Source organism: Grus americana, chromosome 11 (assembly GCF_028858705.1).
Source record: "Grus americana isolate bGruAme1 chromosome 11, bGruAme1.mat, whole genome shotgun sequence".
Taxonomy (NCBI): domain Eukaryota; kingdom Metazoa; phylum Chordata; class Aves; order Gruiformes; family Gruidae; genus Grus; species Grus americana.
Window position 1 is genome coordinate 14053994 of NC_072862.1, and position 16688 is coordinate 14070681.

Genomic DNA, 16688 nt, shown 5'->3' on the forward strand with positions numbered 1-16688 from the left:
CTGCTTTGGGGAAGGTATGTGACAGGAATGCAGATTAGACTGTTTTACAGCATCTGTACAAAATAAGTAACGGAGCTTATCAAGGATGCACGTAGCTGCTCCAGAGAGGAAAAAGCAGCAACGGGTCCTACAGTGCGGCAGCTCACAGCCTAGTGCTGTGGACCACAGCAGCACCAAGAAGCCCCTCATTTAACTCAAACCATCAGCGGGGCGTATCCTACTCACCCTCAGTGGGTGCCACTTGATGTGAAATTAAACAACTAAGTTGCTGGCAGGATACAATCCTCCCACACACGCTGTGGTCTAGACCACCCAGACTGTTAGCTGCGAATGGATGAACACGCTAACAAAAATCAAAACCATCCCGAGAGGCTACGCTTATTCCAGGTACCTGTTATTTCTCCTTTCCTTACGGCAAAAGGGATAACCATATCAAAGGGCCTGAATCCCATGCCATTCATGTCTCCAACCGGGACATAAGCTTCTTCTGTGACCTAGAGGAAGCAAAAGGATGGGACACTTCAAAAAGGATGGTAGACCCAAATGACCACTGAGCAACTCCACTGTGAGCATAAGCAGAAGAGAGCGTGCGGTGATTATCACAGCCAGCCACAGGACTGGGCTCAACCAGAGCAGTGTCCGGCCAAGCTCTCCTTCGTAACACCACCGCACCGCAGAGCAGAGCGAATCAAACACGGTGTGAATGGAAGACATGCTGGAAAAAAGTTAAAAGCGGTAAAAATGGAACACAAAGGGATGGAAGACAATGTAGCGCACGCAAGACCCAAAGTGGCTCCATCTGAAAGGATTTAGTTGCTTAAGGCCTGGAAGAGAAAGTGATTTTTGAATGGGGCAGAGTGATTGCAACACAAAGTGGACAAAAGAAACAAGTTTCACAATGCGACTCTGGACTCAAGACACTGCGCTGTTTTACTGAGAAAACAAAGCGATGCACTCAGGTTGCTTTTGCCAACAGTAGACGTTGCAGAAGTAGAAGCTGTACGTGTAATGATCCTCTTCATGTTTAAATGAGAGTTTATTTGGAGACTGCCTTCAAGCAGCAAAGAAAAAAACAAGGTCTGGATCCCAAGAACAATTGATCAAACAGAAAGAATGAACACAATGACCAGAGCAATTCAAGCAGTCCCAAGAAGCAGGCTGTCATCTGAAATGGAACACAGATGGGGGAAAACAGCTGAAAAATGTAAAAATTGTGTACCCAAGGGCGGAATCCGGGGGGGGAGGCGCCCACTGGCTCCTGCGATCGCACGGTGGCATCATCTGCATCTACAGCCTGGGCAGGGGTAAAGGCAGGTTAGGTGTTATTCTGGCATGGAGGCATTCCCATCTTTCACAGTACAGAACGCACATCTCCTTCCAGCTCCTCAACACCTTCCTCCCACCGTGCAGCTCTCCCAGTCCTCTTCCCATCACAAGGACCTGGGATCCAGCCAGCGCAGTTGGGAAACTGTCCCTGGCCACAGGCATTGGACACTGGGGGAAGCCACAGCAAAGGGACAAAGCCAGTACGTGCCGACGTTGGGAGTTTGGGAAGGAAGCTGGAAAGCAGTGCCAAAACACTGGTGGAACTGAATTTCAGAGTTGCTTTTTTAATGGGACTGGCGCAGGGAGGGAAGTGAAAGGTTTAAACCTAAGATGCAAGTCCCCAGGCGCTGGGCAGCACAGCGTACGAGCTGGGAAGCAGGAGAGCCTGCTGCCGTGGGAAGGCTTCTCCCGGCTCATGCACTTGGGTGAATGACCCAGCCCACGTCCAGTCATAGCTGCAAAGCTATTCTTCTGATTCATAGCTGGGATAGCGTTGTCAAGACACCGAATGTGTTTTCCCCCAGCACAGCCTCCCTTCCCACCAGGCATGCCAAGAGCATGACTTGCAAATTCCCATCTCCCCCAGTCAACGCCACTAGAGCGGCCGGGACTCACACCCACACACGCCGCTCCACCGGGCTCAGCCACCCCGGCTCCTCCTGCCCCTTTACACCACTGCAAACCACCCTAACAAAATAACCTGCTGGAAACTGATGCCTGGAAAGACTCCACTAAGAAAACCAATGTAAAACAGAAATACTGCTGTTTCACTGTTCTCTGCCCCCAGCTGAGACACCCAAGTCAAACACGTACTGTATCACTCAGCTAGGAAGTGGGAATTTTGGCTGGCCGGGAGCAGGCTCCCTGACCTCGAGAGGCATTTCCTGCGGTGAGCTTTGAGCAGCGACCAAGGGAGTCGTTTTTCTTGTGGAAATCTTCAGAGACACTGGTACTGATCTGCCGGGGTTGCAGGTAGGAAGAGCCAGCGTGCCTGGCCCTGAGGACTTGCCCGCGGGCTCCAGTCAGACTCGGCACAAGTACGGCCGTGTGGTTTCACGGACCGAGACGCACCAGAGGCTGCCTTGGCTGAGATTACAAGACCGAGACTTGTTTTGCCAACGCTGAGAGCTGCTCTTCACGTGAAGGGCTTCTGTGAGCCCTGAGAGGCATCTAGTCCTCTCCTCAGGGAGGCTGGGGTTTTGTTTGCTTTTTAAACCTAAACATGCTGAAGTACTGCATGTTGGAAGGAACATAATTAGAAGGAGGGGGATTTGGCTATAACAGTTTAACTAGCACTTGCAAATCATTTTTAAGTGTGAGCTAACAGCCTGCTTCCCTGGGATCTGTCAGCAGACCATTCCTTATTTTGGGATCAACATTATAAAGAGCGAGAGACGGACAAGTCAGAGCACCGTATCTGACAACAGCTGAACTAATTAGTTGTAGAAGCTGATTACAACCACCCTTACGTTGTTTAGGAAAAAACCTACATGGTCAGGAAATGAAAAATTAATTTGTTCAGAGAAGCCAAGTCTTCATCCTCTGATGGCTTCTATCCTTCTTCACTTAACTGCATTGCCTGCTCAAAATAAGCTCTGCAAGTAACAAGGATTCATTAGCTCCTGCTAGTCTAATAAATGCCTAAACAAACATTTACACATAGAGTTAACCTATCACTAAATAAAATGTGGCAGCAGGAATCCGAGCGGCAGGTATTTTCAGAGCAGAGCTGGCTTACCATGACGGTGAAAGGACTGTTGGGAATGTCCACCCCACCAAAGCGGACATAAATCACATAGGTTCCTGGTTTGGCGGCAGTGTAGAAGATATCGTAAGTCCCGTCCTCGTTTTCAACAACATCTGCTTCAGCTTCTGTCCCATCTGGCGTCAGGACGGTGCACGTCACTTTTCCCTTCCCTGCTGATTTGGCGTCTACCACAAAACCAACCTCCTCACCAGTCTTCACAGTGGGTGCAATTCCAGGACCTACAAGGCAATTTTCATTACAGAAAGCGTTCAGAGCACAGTTTTCCCAGGCAGGCCTCCTGCAAGGCGCCTGGGAAGCACGGCACCAAAACGCCGGTCCCGGGGACCCACAGGCATGTTTTTGGGTGCAGATGTACACCAAGGGACGTTTGTAGTGTTGGTCAGCACAGCAGCATATAGGAGCTAGCCACCGGCTTCCCTTCTCCTCTGCAATCAGAGAGGCTGGATGAGAACAGAGGGGAAAAAAGCTAAGTTTGAAGAAAGCAACGCCTTAAGCCATACTCCTTCATGCAGAAGGCACTATCTTCTGCCCCAGACAGTGACTCAGCTGTCACTGCTTTAACATAAACCTCCCTGTGTAAGTAGCTGCAACAGGGCGCAGTAGCAGCCATGGCCACGTTTCCTCCTACATTGGCCACGAATGATTTCCCACTATTCTGCCACACATCCCAAAAAAAGAAAATCGTGAAACAATGCCCAAACTGTAGCAATCAGATCCAGCCTGAGGAGCGCTGTGTTTAAATAAGAACTATTAAGTCCTATCTGCAGCACATATTTAATACTCCTGCTTTTGACCGGCACTTGTTACCAGGTAAATGGTTCATTTTCAAGTGGCAACGAACTTGCCGTTTTAATACCTTGACGGTATTCCAGCATCTACTCCTACGGCGACTGTATTTCAGCTTTACAGCAAAGTCAGAAACACTACTTGGAAAGGGGAAGTTTAAGCTGGCATCTGAGAGTAATCTCCATTACAGTTATTTTGAATAATTAGCGACTTGAGTTACTTGGCAGAGTATCAGATTCAGCCATTAAGGCCTCTTTTAAACAAATTTTGAAGCAAAGGGGGTACCTGCTGCTCTGTGTTTTCCACTGTTACAGGAATATATTTCTGTTTAAGCAGGCTTGAAAGCAGCCAGCTGCCGGACGGGCACCAGGTACGCTCTAACCGCACAGTGCAGGTCAGCGCAGCGTCCAGACACTCTCACAGGTCTACAACCACAGATTAAGTTTCCCTGTTCAATCTGGTCTTGCCTCATTTATTTTAAAATCAAGGGATTTAACATATAGTGACATTCTTCTAACTAGTTCCCGTCACTTCTGCTCCCTGCCACAGTGTGCCACGGTGGCCAGCCCAAAGCCATGTGATGATCTCACCCTGAGAACGGGTAAGGGTTGAAGCTGTAAGTGTGCTCCTACAGCAACAAATCTGGAGTCCTTCCCCTACGCCAAGACACTGATTTTTGAGGCAATGATTTTTTTTTTTTTTGAGTTGTAATAACATCTCATCTTTAGGTTCTCTCTTTCCACCCACACCTTCCAAAAGTCTGTTCAGACCCTGGCCAACCTTGACCAGACACACAAAAGAAGCAGAAACCTCCACTAATAACAGCCAGCCTGAACAGGCTATGCTGATGCAGAAGCACACGGCCAGCTATTTACATCCTCAGAATTAATTCTGTTCTTGCTTGGAACAAAAACTTCTTGCAACACTCGCAGTGCAAGGAGCATGATGCAGTGAATGTGCGCAAATGTGTTATTTTTAAATCAACCTCGCTGCATTCTCAGCATGATTTATCTAGGCCAAAATAAGCACCAGACTTCGGTTGCATCTGGCTGTTTATAACAACCCAGGTAGTTTGAAAGATTTTGCTAGAGACTGCAAGAGATTCCTGCTCACCCGCAGGGTGGGCACTTCTTTAGGGAAACCCGTCCTGTAAGGGCAGCCAGATTACACAAGTCTCTCACATCTTCTGCACCCATTACACCAACTGTACCATGCTCAGAAGGCAGCTTTACACCAAGTAAACAGCAGCAACGGAGAGGAGCCAACACTTACCTGTGGCCCAACACTTGCTGGCATCCCCAGCTGGAGATGCCCGGATCCGATAGGGAGAGGACGGGATATCATCTCCACCGTACTTCACACCAATGGTGTAGCGGCCCGTTTTGTCGGGGACATAGGTGACCGTGTAAGTGCCATCCTTGTTGTCATGAATGTCCACTCTCTTGGGTTTGCCCTCTTGGTCCTGAGGAATGCAAACCAGAAGATTTAAGCACTATGAAGCTAGTTATTAATTCATTTAGCAGGGCAGCAAATCTGTTCACAACCATATTTAGATAGTCTCAGCCAAAACTGCAGCTTTTTGAAGGTTAAATATATTTCACTCAAGGACTAGTACCAGGAATAGACTGTTAGGAGCAAAAAGGTATCAGACCACTATAAAACAATCCATGCTATTATTGACTACCCTTGGTCAGATACAAGAATGTTTATAAGATGCAGCAAGCCATTTTAATGAACTTTATATTAACTGTAAGACGTTTTAGGCTTCATTGTTGTATCGCTGTTGGAAATGAAGAACGTGTCCCAGGTCCCTGAGGCACAGATCGGGAGCCAGACCGTGCAGCTCTGTCCTGACAAAGCACTGGGTAGCTTTGGTCTACACACTGCAAGGTCTACAGTTAAAAGCAGGTCTACCATTTCTACGCTGAATACAAGAATCAAAGAGATGCATAAACAATACAGATCTGAGTTTCAGCATCGAGCTTTCATATCTACAATCAAGATCAGCACTGTGCGTTTCCGACCGAGCTACTCCCAGCCTCAGCTTTCAGTGCAATTCATCAGCTGCAAAATATGAAGCATTTTAGAAAGTCTTCCAGGCCTGCTTACAGGGAACCACATGTTGACACCATTTTGTATTTTATGACTTAACACTGCCTGGGGTATAGTATAAGCTGCAAAGGACTTGAGATTTTAGGTACAGTACAAAAGAGCTTCCTTCTTTCAGGACGGCTTGCAAAACGTTTGACATTCAACAGCTCAGAACGAGAAGTGAACAAATGCTGTGAGAAGGACCACCTATGCACTCCCACCATGCAGGACTTGTGGAACTTGATCTTCAAAGCCACGGCCAGGCTGGGAGCTCTGATAAGTATTTTGGATCCTTTAAGAGCACACTTGCATGCCAGAATAAAGGCAACTTCTTTGCTGCACCTGAGCAGACAGCGGGACAGCACAGGAGCAAGAATGCAGAAGGGCAAGTACAACCGGCCATGCCATGATCTAGGCATGCCAAAGCTGAGAAATGTGCTTTATGGTCCACTAACCAGAGACCTTTTTGCTGAGGCCACAGAGTCCAGACACCAGAAATTTCAGGAAGAGCCATAACAAAGTCAAATAAAAACATTCCTGTAGTATCTCCTTAAGCAGCTTATGGCTTTTGGCAACCTTGAGGGAGACTTGTTTGTTAATTTATCATCATGCAATGCTCAGTGTGGATGTATCTCATGGTCTTGCTGAACCACACTGCTAGAAGGCTGTCTCCATTAAAAATTCCAGCATTTTCATAATCTTACAAGAAACTATTTATCTCATTTTGGGCATTTGCAGAGTATAAGGTTAACCAAGAGACAAATATAACATGGGTGTTGACTTTAAGACAGAAGTCTCATAAAAGCAGCCTCAAGAGCTTCACAAATGCAGAGTGCAAGATTTTCCTGTACCAGAGCTTAAGGTCCAGCCAGCAGCCCAGTCTCCAGGACACTGGGTATGTCAGGGTACAGCTGTGGACGCTTCAGATAGGAGCCACTCATGCCCACCTAGAACAATGTGTTTCCACTCCTGCTCGGCTTTATAGTTACTTACAGTGATCTGTACAGCCAGAAGTCCCTGCCCAGCATCTTTAGCATCCACAGCGAACTCCACAGGCAGGCTGGCTGGTATGCCATAGGAACTGAGACCTGGTCCGCTCGCTGTCACTTTACTGGCATCGTATGTAGGAAGCACCTTCACCTTGAAGGGACTTAAAAGGGAAACCCATTACTGCTCCCTCCTCCCAAGTCAATGGCTGACAGTTACTGCAGTACCGCGGAGATGCGGATTCACCTCCCCTATGCTGTCTCTGCTGTAGGTGCAGCAGGCTCAAAGCACCGCTGAACCCTGAAGTCACACAAGGAGCTGCACTGGTTAAGTAGAAAGGACCACAGCCAGCCCTTAAAACAGGGCTTGTGCTGGGAGAGCACAATCAGGTCGTTCAATCTTCAGTTCATCTAAGTTTACCTTCATCACCTTACCTGCGAGGAATTTCTTCATCAGCATATTTGACAGAGATCATGTAGGGTCCCTCCTGCGTAGGGGTGTACACCACCGTGTGGGTGCCATCTCCGTTGTCTACTACGTTAACAGGCTCCACAACTCCTAAAAAAGCAACAGACGATTCTCTCAGCTGCACTATTAAAACTCAGTTCCTCACCAACCATTTGCTGCACAAAGCTCCAAGATGCACTGCTCATTCACAGTTTGCAACAAGCTAAATTTCAATTTTTATTGGGTTTTTTTTTTTGAATGATGCAATGCGCGTGGATCAGTGATCAGTTTCTCTTATTTTGTATTCAAGATCCATTGACCCGAGATAGATTTGTTATCCACCACTCTCTGGGCTCCCGTCTTCTCGCTGTAAACAAAAGCTAGCATAAAAATACTGGAGAAAAATCTGCCTTTCTGTACAGTCCAGGTCAAGAGCAATTGCTCAAAGTACACTGAAGATCTTTCAGGAAAGAAAATGAGTAATGGTTATAATTGCCTGAACTATCATTTACAAGATTACATACTGTTACTGGGATTCACTGCACAGAATCGAGCCCTAAAGCCAACTGGGGTGCAGCATTCACCAACCGAGTCTTTCACAATCAGGTATTTGGAAAGGCAAGCTCTCTGCCTAGGCAGGAGAGCCCTGCAAGCTGCCAAAGTCCTAAGAAAGCAGGATCAATTATTTCAATTTGCATTAAGCTAAATCTACAGCAGATTACATGTCATATCAGTTCAGATCAACACACAAAGCAGTCTACAATTACAAGTTGCCTTTGAAACACAGGAAGGATTAGCAGTAAAGCGAGTGCAAAAGAAACGTATGGTTGCCATGCAAAGCCTAAAAGCAACATCGTTGGTTCCCACTCCCTCCTCCAGATGATTCTTGCTGTTGCCAGTTGGATTTCCAAGAGCCAAAATTGCCAGTAGTTATCAAGAATTCAAACCTGTCTTAGTGTCACCCTTTGGATCACCTTTAAAGAAATCCGAAATCGCTTTCAATGGGGAGCGCCATCCCTGGGAATCCGTCTCATCCACTAAAATTAAAGAAGGGTTACCTGCGGGGCACCCACACCAGCGTGGCCTGACACCCGAGTGGGGAAGCAGCTCTCGCCTCCCAGCAAGGTGAGGCTTGCAGCCAAAAGGTACTCGCTGCCGAGATACTGTGCCACCGAGACACAGCGTCCTAGGTTAATGCAAACATCATTAACGCTACCACTTGAGGGCCTTGCTGCTCTCTGGGGGCCACTGAGGGGTTCCACCATATTTCAGAGACTCCTGCAGCCCAGCGACACGGGTCTCCCAAGTCACCGCTCATGTGTGAGACTTTGGATTTACATTTTGATGTCTAAATGTGAGCCACAATTGTTCACCAGTGACGCCTACTCATGTAACTTCTCCCAGCTCTAAAGATTAAGATAAAGCCATCAAAGACACTGCCCAAAGCAGCACTACCCAGGACACAGTTCTCCTCCTTTTACAGCATGACACATGGCCCAGCCCTCAAGGAGCACGTGCCAGATGAACAAGAACTGAGGGAAATTCTCATTCAAGTGGTATCACCACCTTTGCGAGCAGGGCCAGGACCATGTTACTGACCCAAACGCAGAGACGGGGGGGTCAGCTGGATGAAGTACTTCGGTTCTTACCTCTGGGTCCTGCCACCGTCACCTCGAGGGGTGCTACTCCTGCCTTGCTGGTGTCTACAGTGAAGGACTGTGGGACTTTGGCTCGAACAGCTGTTCCCAGACCCGGTCCTGCAATCTTCACCTTGCTGGGATCCACAACATCCTTCACAGGAACCTTGAAAGGACTGCCTGGAAGTTAACGCAGCAAGTGTTAAACACCACAGAGTTAACAGTTAGAGGAAAATGCCCAGGTAAATGCTTCTAAATTGCCAAATCCATGGGTCCCTCCTTAAACCTTTCATGCAGCTGCAACCCAGAAGAGCTAGTATAATGCAGAGATGGATCTCATTATGGTTTAAAAACTAAGGACAGAACTTGCACATCAACTCTCAGCAGATGAAACATTTTCGTTCACAGGAACAGTTTTGGAAGAGCAGCTATTCTGGATAAATCTGCTGCTGCTCGACTCACGCTACTGGTGGATCCCAGCAGGGAGAGGAATGACCGCAGCCATCAGCAGAAGCTGATCTGTTCCCAGGGAGCGAGAGCCCTCTAACACTACTACGCAGAGGAGCTGCTAACATCCTAGCTCAAAAAGGCAAGGTGCCACAGATTATACAACACCATTTTACAAGATCCCAGCACATGGGAGATTATAACCAAAGGTCCTTTCTCCCACTTTTCCTTTGGCTTTTCTATTACTGTCCCTCAGCCTCAGGCAGGAATGACAACCCCACAGCCTCCACGCTACTTCTCTGCTTCTGCAAAAGCCAGAAGTGTAATGATGGTGCTTCTACATTTTCACTGTCTACTTAACAATTCTGTTGTGGTCCATCTGCTTCTCACACCTCAGAAAAAAAATGCATGAAAAAAACCAGAAGTGCAAACAAAGTGATATGCAGGCACTTGTTTCCTTCACATTTTTCCAAGTTCAATACGCTGACAAACAAAATGGGACCAACAGGAAAGAATCAGCTCACTCAGTGTCTAGGGAAGAACACCTAGATGTTTGCTGCATGACAGCACGTAAGAACTCTAACATCGCAGCAAAATGGGTTTGGCATTTAAGAGCATTTAATTCTTGCTATCAAGTAGAATGCCCTTCTTTTAGCTGTGAACTGCTGGATGCCAGATGTACCTGGAATATTGCTTAAACCTACTTCACTCCAGCTTAACATCCAGTGCGAACGCGTACACAAGTAAATGTGTGTTTTAGGAAACAGTCACTACTCTTTCTGCAGTGACCAAAACTTGCAGTGTTTAATACAATCCTCACGACCAGCTCACCCATTAGACCACCTACTGCAAAACAGTCTTGAAGGCATCCACGTACCAAAGGGCTATTTTCTTAACCTAAGGTACTATGCACCACTTGGGGCACGAGAGACATGACCTAACACAAACACCACGGGCTGTACCAGTTGTTTGTCAAGGCTAGGGTCCTTTTCCCTATCCCACCCATCTGTACCCGCTCTTCGGTTCCCCCCAGCTCGTGCTACAGTCTTGACAAGGCTCCTCCACATCCCCACAGAGGCAATTTCAGAAGTGAGAGCGGACTGCAGTCCTTCCTCAAAACTACCGCACCACAGCACACAGTGCTCCACACTTCCCTGCCGGCTGCAAGGAACAAGTATCACCGCTGTTTCTGCCTGAATTCCCAGGAAAAGCAGAAAGTCAAAACCTCAACATCTCCCAGCATGAGTGAGATGCAGCCACCGAGTCCTTAGCTCAGCACCTTCCCTCCTCTGAAAGCTGCTCAGTTCTTACCAGGAATATGCTCTCCCCCGTACGTGATGTTAACATCGTAGTCTCCTGGAACATAAGGAACATACTCGGCGCTGCAGCTCCCATCCTTGTTATCTTTACAGCTTATTTTAGACTCTGAAGGTCCTTCAACAGTTATTCCAAGGCCACCAATTCCTGCCCCTCTGCAAGAGAGAAATGCACATCGTTAGAATTACCTGCTTTTAACAGCAGCTTCGTAGCCTTCACAAGCTCTCACTGCAATTTTACTTTTACTGGAAATGCAGTAACCTGACTTTTGATGTCCAGCCTTCAGCGTGCTCTGGCATGCAAAGCCGTTCAGCATAACCCCACTCACATCTTCCCAGAATTTTATCCTCAACCATTATCAACTCCTAACCTCCGCAGAGCAGAGTGCTCAGTACGCGACGAGGTAGCACACACAGTAATCAAAAGGACGCAGTTTGGCCTTTTTATAAATATCTGTACTGGGTTTAGCATCCTGCATCACACAGCTCACTACGCTCCTCTCTCCCTCAGATACTCCTTAAGGATCAAGTAGGCCCCTTTACCTGGTGACAACCGAAAAGGCATTTGGCTGATTTGTGAAAGCCTCTTTGAGTCCGGGTCCTTGGGCCTTCACGCGTGATGGATGGCAGCCCTCTGTCACATTCACTCTGAAGGGACTGTTTGGCACAGGTACGCCATCGTACGTTACACTGACTGTGTGTGGACCTGTTAAGAGAACAAAAACACTTCCCAAATTCCCTAAATATTCTCATCACTTAACATCATTTCTACAAGATGCTACAGACTTAAATGTCAGTATATGGGTAGAAGCTTCCTCCTGCATTTCACAAGACTTCACTAGCATTTCATAACCGAGATGCCATCTACATGCTGTTCTTCTGAAGCCAAGTTACCGTAAAAGTCAGTTCTTCAAATTAAAATAGAGCTACTTCCTGCAGAATTAGCTCCTCTACTGGCAAAAATCTTGCTAAGATGCCAACAAGTTACTGGCAGACCTCAGCGGTTTGCCAAATAAAAGTGTCAGAAGAGCTGCTTGCTCTTGGTTTTCCCCTCTCAAGTGAAAAAAAACTAAAAACGACAAAACAAAAACCCAGAGGTTACCCTTTTCAAACGGCGTGTACTCTACTGAATACGTTCCATCGGCGTTGTCTTGGATGAGACAGTCTGTGGGGGAGCCAGACGGGCTCGTGATCTGCGTCCTGATGTGGTCACCACCAGCCTTCGTTAGAGGTCGAGCATCCACAGTGAACTCGGTTGTAGCTTCTCGGAAGACATCTGCAGGATACGTTTTGAAGAGTCACTTCAAGAATCACATGTATTTCCGACGACAAAACATTTTATGAACCAGCATGATAAACAACTAATTTGGGAACATAACGAAACACCCCCGCCCGAGGGTCACCATGGAAACATGCAAGGCTATAACAACTTTTAATGCTTAGAATACTCTGTGCAGGATCAAGGACCGCAAGTCCTGCTAACTCTGATAACAAGTTATTCTCACCTTTCCCTTCCACTCCTGGCCCCAGCACTTTAACTCTGCTTGTGTCCACAGCCGGCTCCACTTTGACACGGGCTGGGAATTTAGGCACTTGCTCTCCTCCATATCTCATCTTGATCGTGTACATGCCAGCCGAGAGCGGCACGTACGTTACGACATAGGTCCCGTCTTTGTTATCATCGATCTGGACCTCGGCTTTGGAACCAGTATCCGACACCATGTCCACCCTCAGGTCCCCGGGACCCGCTTCGGTGCAGTCGACGTTCAGCAGCCCTGCCTCCCCTACTTTACCACGTTCCAGACCCGGGCCCGTGGCAACAACTTTAGAGACATCAAACGGCATTTCTATGTCTGCCTTAAACGGCGAACCAGGAATGTGAACTTCTTCGAAGAGGATGTTTACAAAATACTCTCCAGGCTTTGTAGGCAGGTAGGACACAGAGCAGGTTCCATCGCCGTTGTCCGAGCATTCAATTTTAGCTTCACATGGGCCTTCTACCGTCAAACCCAAACCTCCAGTTCCTGCCCCTTTGGTATCTATTGTGAATTGAGCTGGTTTTCCAACGAGGCCCCCTCGAAGACCTGGACCATGAGCTTTTACCTAGAAGAGAATATGCAATTGAGAGAAACTCATTTTTTTCATTTTATTGGCAGCACAGACTGCCTTGTTAGACTTGTTTGTATGTGGGACTTGATTAACAAGCTCTTAAAAATACACAGAAATCAACGCCTCCTTTGCCACTCCTCCCAGTTTTATGTAAAGTTGGTATCTCTCCTCCAAAGAGATTTCTAGGCAAGGATATTCATATTCTCACCATAGTTGTTTTTATATAGCCATGGGATATAAAAGGTAGAAACGTTAAAATATTTGATGGCTCTACACACATTTTTCTTGAAATCTATTTCCTTCAAAAGAAGCATCTCAAAACAGTCGAGATGCTCATGAGGCCCACTTCTATTAAATTAGGAGCACTACTTGTCTTTGCCACATTATGCAGGATGCCTTAATTAGTTCAATGTTTTTCAAGTACAATGGTATAGGAATGACTTCCATGAGTCACGAAGCCTGCAAAAGGAACAGCTCAGCGCTCTGCGTCTGAGTCTGGTTTGGCCAAAACCAAGCCAAATCTCATGCAATAGCCCACAATTCAGTTTTCAGGTATCAGCTGCTGTTACAGCCCTAAACCATTCACTTACCTTGGAGGGGTCTGGAGGTAGCGTGGCCTCCACAGTATAGGGGCTCCCTGGGATTGGGTTGCCATCATAGCTCACATCTACCATGTACAGTCCTTCTTCCCTTGGGATGTATTTTGCAGTGCTGCACTCCTTACCCAGGACTGGTTCCACCAGACATGGCACAGCTTTCCTCATAGGACTGGAAATATTAACATCCAGTTTACCTTGCCCACCAGCTCCTTTGGTTTCTATTACAAATTCCTGATCCTTTCCTACTTCCACTCCTGAAAGACAAAACCCACATTACTACGTTAAGTACTCAACATCAGACAGTGCTCCAAGAAATTTCTCATGCATGTACCACCAAGGGAGCAAGCACTGGCAGAGCCCTGCTCAGTCTGCATCCCTCTGCATGCAAAAAACCTGCCAAATCGAACAAAAAAATAAACAAGTGCTTTGGCTAATTGACGCTACAAAGCTGCAGTGCTAAACAAGCCTGTAAGACATGGCCTGACAGCATCAGAGGCTCATTTCAGGATATTTCAATACTTCACAGCCCTAAGTTTTTCCACTTCTAGAAAACAAAGAGACTGTATCAATGACATTCCGCACTGTAGCAGTTACATATATTTGAACAAACAGCCATCTAGCCCCAAGGAAACCAGATTTCATCAGCAGGTACCCAGCCTGGTGAAGAGTCCAGCTCTGTCACCAAAAGGGACTAAACACAAATACATGCTTTGTCTGGATCACTATGTAATTTTTGCTAAAAAAAAAAAAAAATTAAAAAAAAAAAAATTCTAAATTGAAATTCAGTCCTCAAGAGGACCAAATCAGAGCGGTCAAGCTATAAAGTTGGAGCTGGCTGATCCCCAGCTGTAGCAAGTTAAAAAGAAGATTGTTTTGCCCACTGCTGTTCCAGCAGGACATGTTGGCTATCACCCAAATTCAGGAGACACTTCAGAGGCAGGCGATAGGGCTTCCAGCCCAGAGGTACTTACTGTTTTCGAGTCCATTGACTTTAACTTTGCTTAGGTCTAGTGGAGCAGCAACACCCACAGTGAAAGGGCTTTTAGGGATAGGATCACCACCGTAAGTTACCAAAACCTTCATTGGACCCTAGTTGGAGAATTTACAAGTTAGCTCAGTTCCTCACTTCATACGGACACACTAACACCCGAGCAGTACATAACCACTTCACCTAATCCATCTTAGCTGACTACAGCCATTCTTACTGCTTTATGGACTCTCAAGCTCTCATCCCACTGCAGCCCTTCAAAGTATTAAATGGTTTGTATTTAATGCAGGAAGAGAGAAAAAGACAGTTCTTTCCAACATTTAATTAGACTATAGTCAAGCTGCCTGGCGAAACCTCCGGCTCAGGCTGGCTCCCACCCTCCTGGCGCTCAGACCCGACAGCTGAATGAACGTCCCAGTGCTCCAGCCCAGGTATCCCCTTCCACCGCACGGAGAGGCCAGGCCAAAGCCAAGCCTGCAAAGAGGCTGTATTATTACAGCATCTGAAATACCAGGGTTTTAAGCTCTACAAGTCAGAAAGATTAATGCTCTTGTGTATTTTGGCTGGAATACCACACAGCCATGGCAAGCTCCAGCCCACGATGTGTGCTCCTTTTATTCTCTCCTACCACAGTCCATATTTTAGCTATATTCACCGTTTGCTTACTTTTCGTTCTTGGCCAGTTCAGCTCCCAAGTGAAATAATCATGGATGCTTCACGCAAGCTAGCGAATAGCTTCCATGATTGTTCTTGGTTGTTTTTAGAAAACACACACACGGGTAGCTGTAGCAACACTGCGAGATAGATAAGGCTGAGTAAACAGTATTAAACCAAGGCTCCTCTGCTGCTGACGCGGCCCCTCAGGAATTTAACTACCTAGTCTGTCCTCCCCCTGCTCTGAAGAGTCCATTCTCGTAAGCTACTGCTTACGAACCCGAGAAACACAGGGTCCAGGAATGACCTACGTGTTCACAGCCTGGAGGGACAACAAGGCTGCTCTAATTGCCTTGTAGTCTGTAATCATCTCCTCTTGTTAACCACTGCTCTCCTGCCACTGCTATCTGCGAGCATCTCCTCTAAGTCCACAGCTGCTCTGTGACCCAAGGGACCCCTCCAGACAGGAGACCCAAGTGGGAAACCTGGTTTGGGCATCCTGGCTTGTTTCACCACTGTTTTTCACGTGAAACGTAGCAATCTGGTACTGCTTGCTCACACACACAGAGTTCAGACAACTTTCCTCCCTTCTGCATACAAACCCTGACTGAACAAGCTAAAGCTTCTCCAAACAGGCACGCCAGCCACATCCTGAGATCATGCAACTGCCTTATCCAAAAACAAACGCTAGCTCTATGGTGCTTCCAAGAATGCTAATCCAGCATTATCAGATAAATAATGCTGCAGTCCTCCATATCAGTTCACTTTTATACAGCCACATTCAAGGAAGCTGGTGCAGATGACCGAGTAGCTCTTGTGTCTGTTCAGCAGAAGAGGAGCAGCAAAACTCTTTTATCTCAGCACTACAGCACCTACGTCTTCAGAAATACATGAGATCCACGCATTCTGGCGTTTCGTGGCCCTTTACAAACATGCAAGCACAGCACAAGGAAAAATACTTCTAGTTATTAGCAGCTTCCACTTTCAGCTCCTTAATAGTGTTGCTAGGAAGCATCTGTCTGTGAACCAAAACGAGTTAGACTGAATTTTTTTCCAACCCAAGGGCAAACCTCAAATACAGACAAATACTTGGACGCATTTAATCTGGAGCCCAGCTTCCCTCCTCAGCACTGACTCCTTCGCTTTTCTACTGGGGAGCTGCTGCACCATCACCCGAATGCCGTGCTGTTTGTCCCCGCTCTGGTTTGCACTACAGCTCCTTCAACGACAGCAGCTTGCTGAAAGGCAGCACACCACAGCCCCGGTTTTGCAGAACCACGGCAGCCCAGAGCAGCTGGTGCAGCAGCCAGCTCCATTTACCATCTTTCCTCTTCAACTGATAAGGTGTGGAACGACAACATGAGCTGTGCACTACTGCTTCAATATCTCACTTGTTCCCAGAAAAGAAAACTGTGACAAGCTATCAATGACTACAACCAGAAAACTGCATTACTGCTTTCCAATCCCAATTGTCCTGCAGGCTTTAGGGATCCTGGGGAACAGGACACTCTGGCAAGTTTTATCTGCTCATTC

At 47.0% G+C, this 16688-nt stretch overlaps 1 protein-coding gene across 7 annotated transcripts in view; it reads right to left on the reverse strand.

Annotated features, from left to right (window-relative positions):
• Positions 1 to 16688, reverse strand: part of FLNB (filamin B) — a 91505-nt gene that overhangs the window by 16322 nt on the left and 58495 nt on the right. For 4 of the 7 annotated variants that reach the window (XM_054837859.1, XM_054837858.1, XM_054837865.1 and 1 more), the window contains 14 exons: positions 14485 to 14602; positions 13505 to 13767; positions 12311 to 12908; positions 11908 to 12081; positions 11349 to 11511; positions 10801 to 10961; positions 9055 to 9222; positions 8353 to 8442; positions 7393 to 7516; positions 6965 to 7121; positions 5153 to 5342; positions 3065 to 3312; positions 1220 to 1294; positions 392 to 494 (listed from right to left, as the gene is read on the reverse strand). In XM_054837859.1, coding sequence (XP_054693834.1) covers positions 392 to 494; positions 1220 to 1294; positions 3065 to 3312; positions 5153 to 5342; positions 6965 to 7121; positions 7393 to 7516; positions 8353 to 8442; positions 9055 to 9222; positions 10801 to 10961; positions 11349 to 11511; positions 11908 to 12081; positions 12311 to 12908; positions 13505 to 13767; positions 14485 to 14602 — 2632 coding nt within the window. The remainder of the gene's footprint in view (positions 1 to 391; positions 495 to 1219; positions 1295 to 3064; positions 3313 to 5152; positions 5343 to 6964; positions 7122 to 7392; positions 7517 to 8352; positions 8443 to 9054; positions 9223 to 10800; positions 10962 to 11348; positions 11512 to 11907; positions 12082 to 12310; positions 12909 to 13504; positions 13768 to 14484; positions 14603 to 16688) is intronic. The other 3 variants (XM_054837862.1, XM_054837863.1, XM_054837864.1) reach the window with 3 other exon arrangements.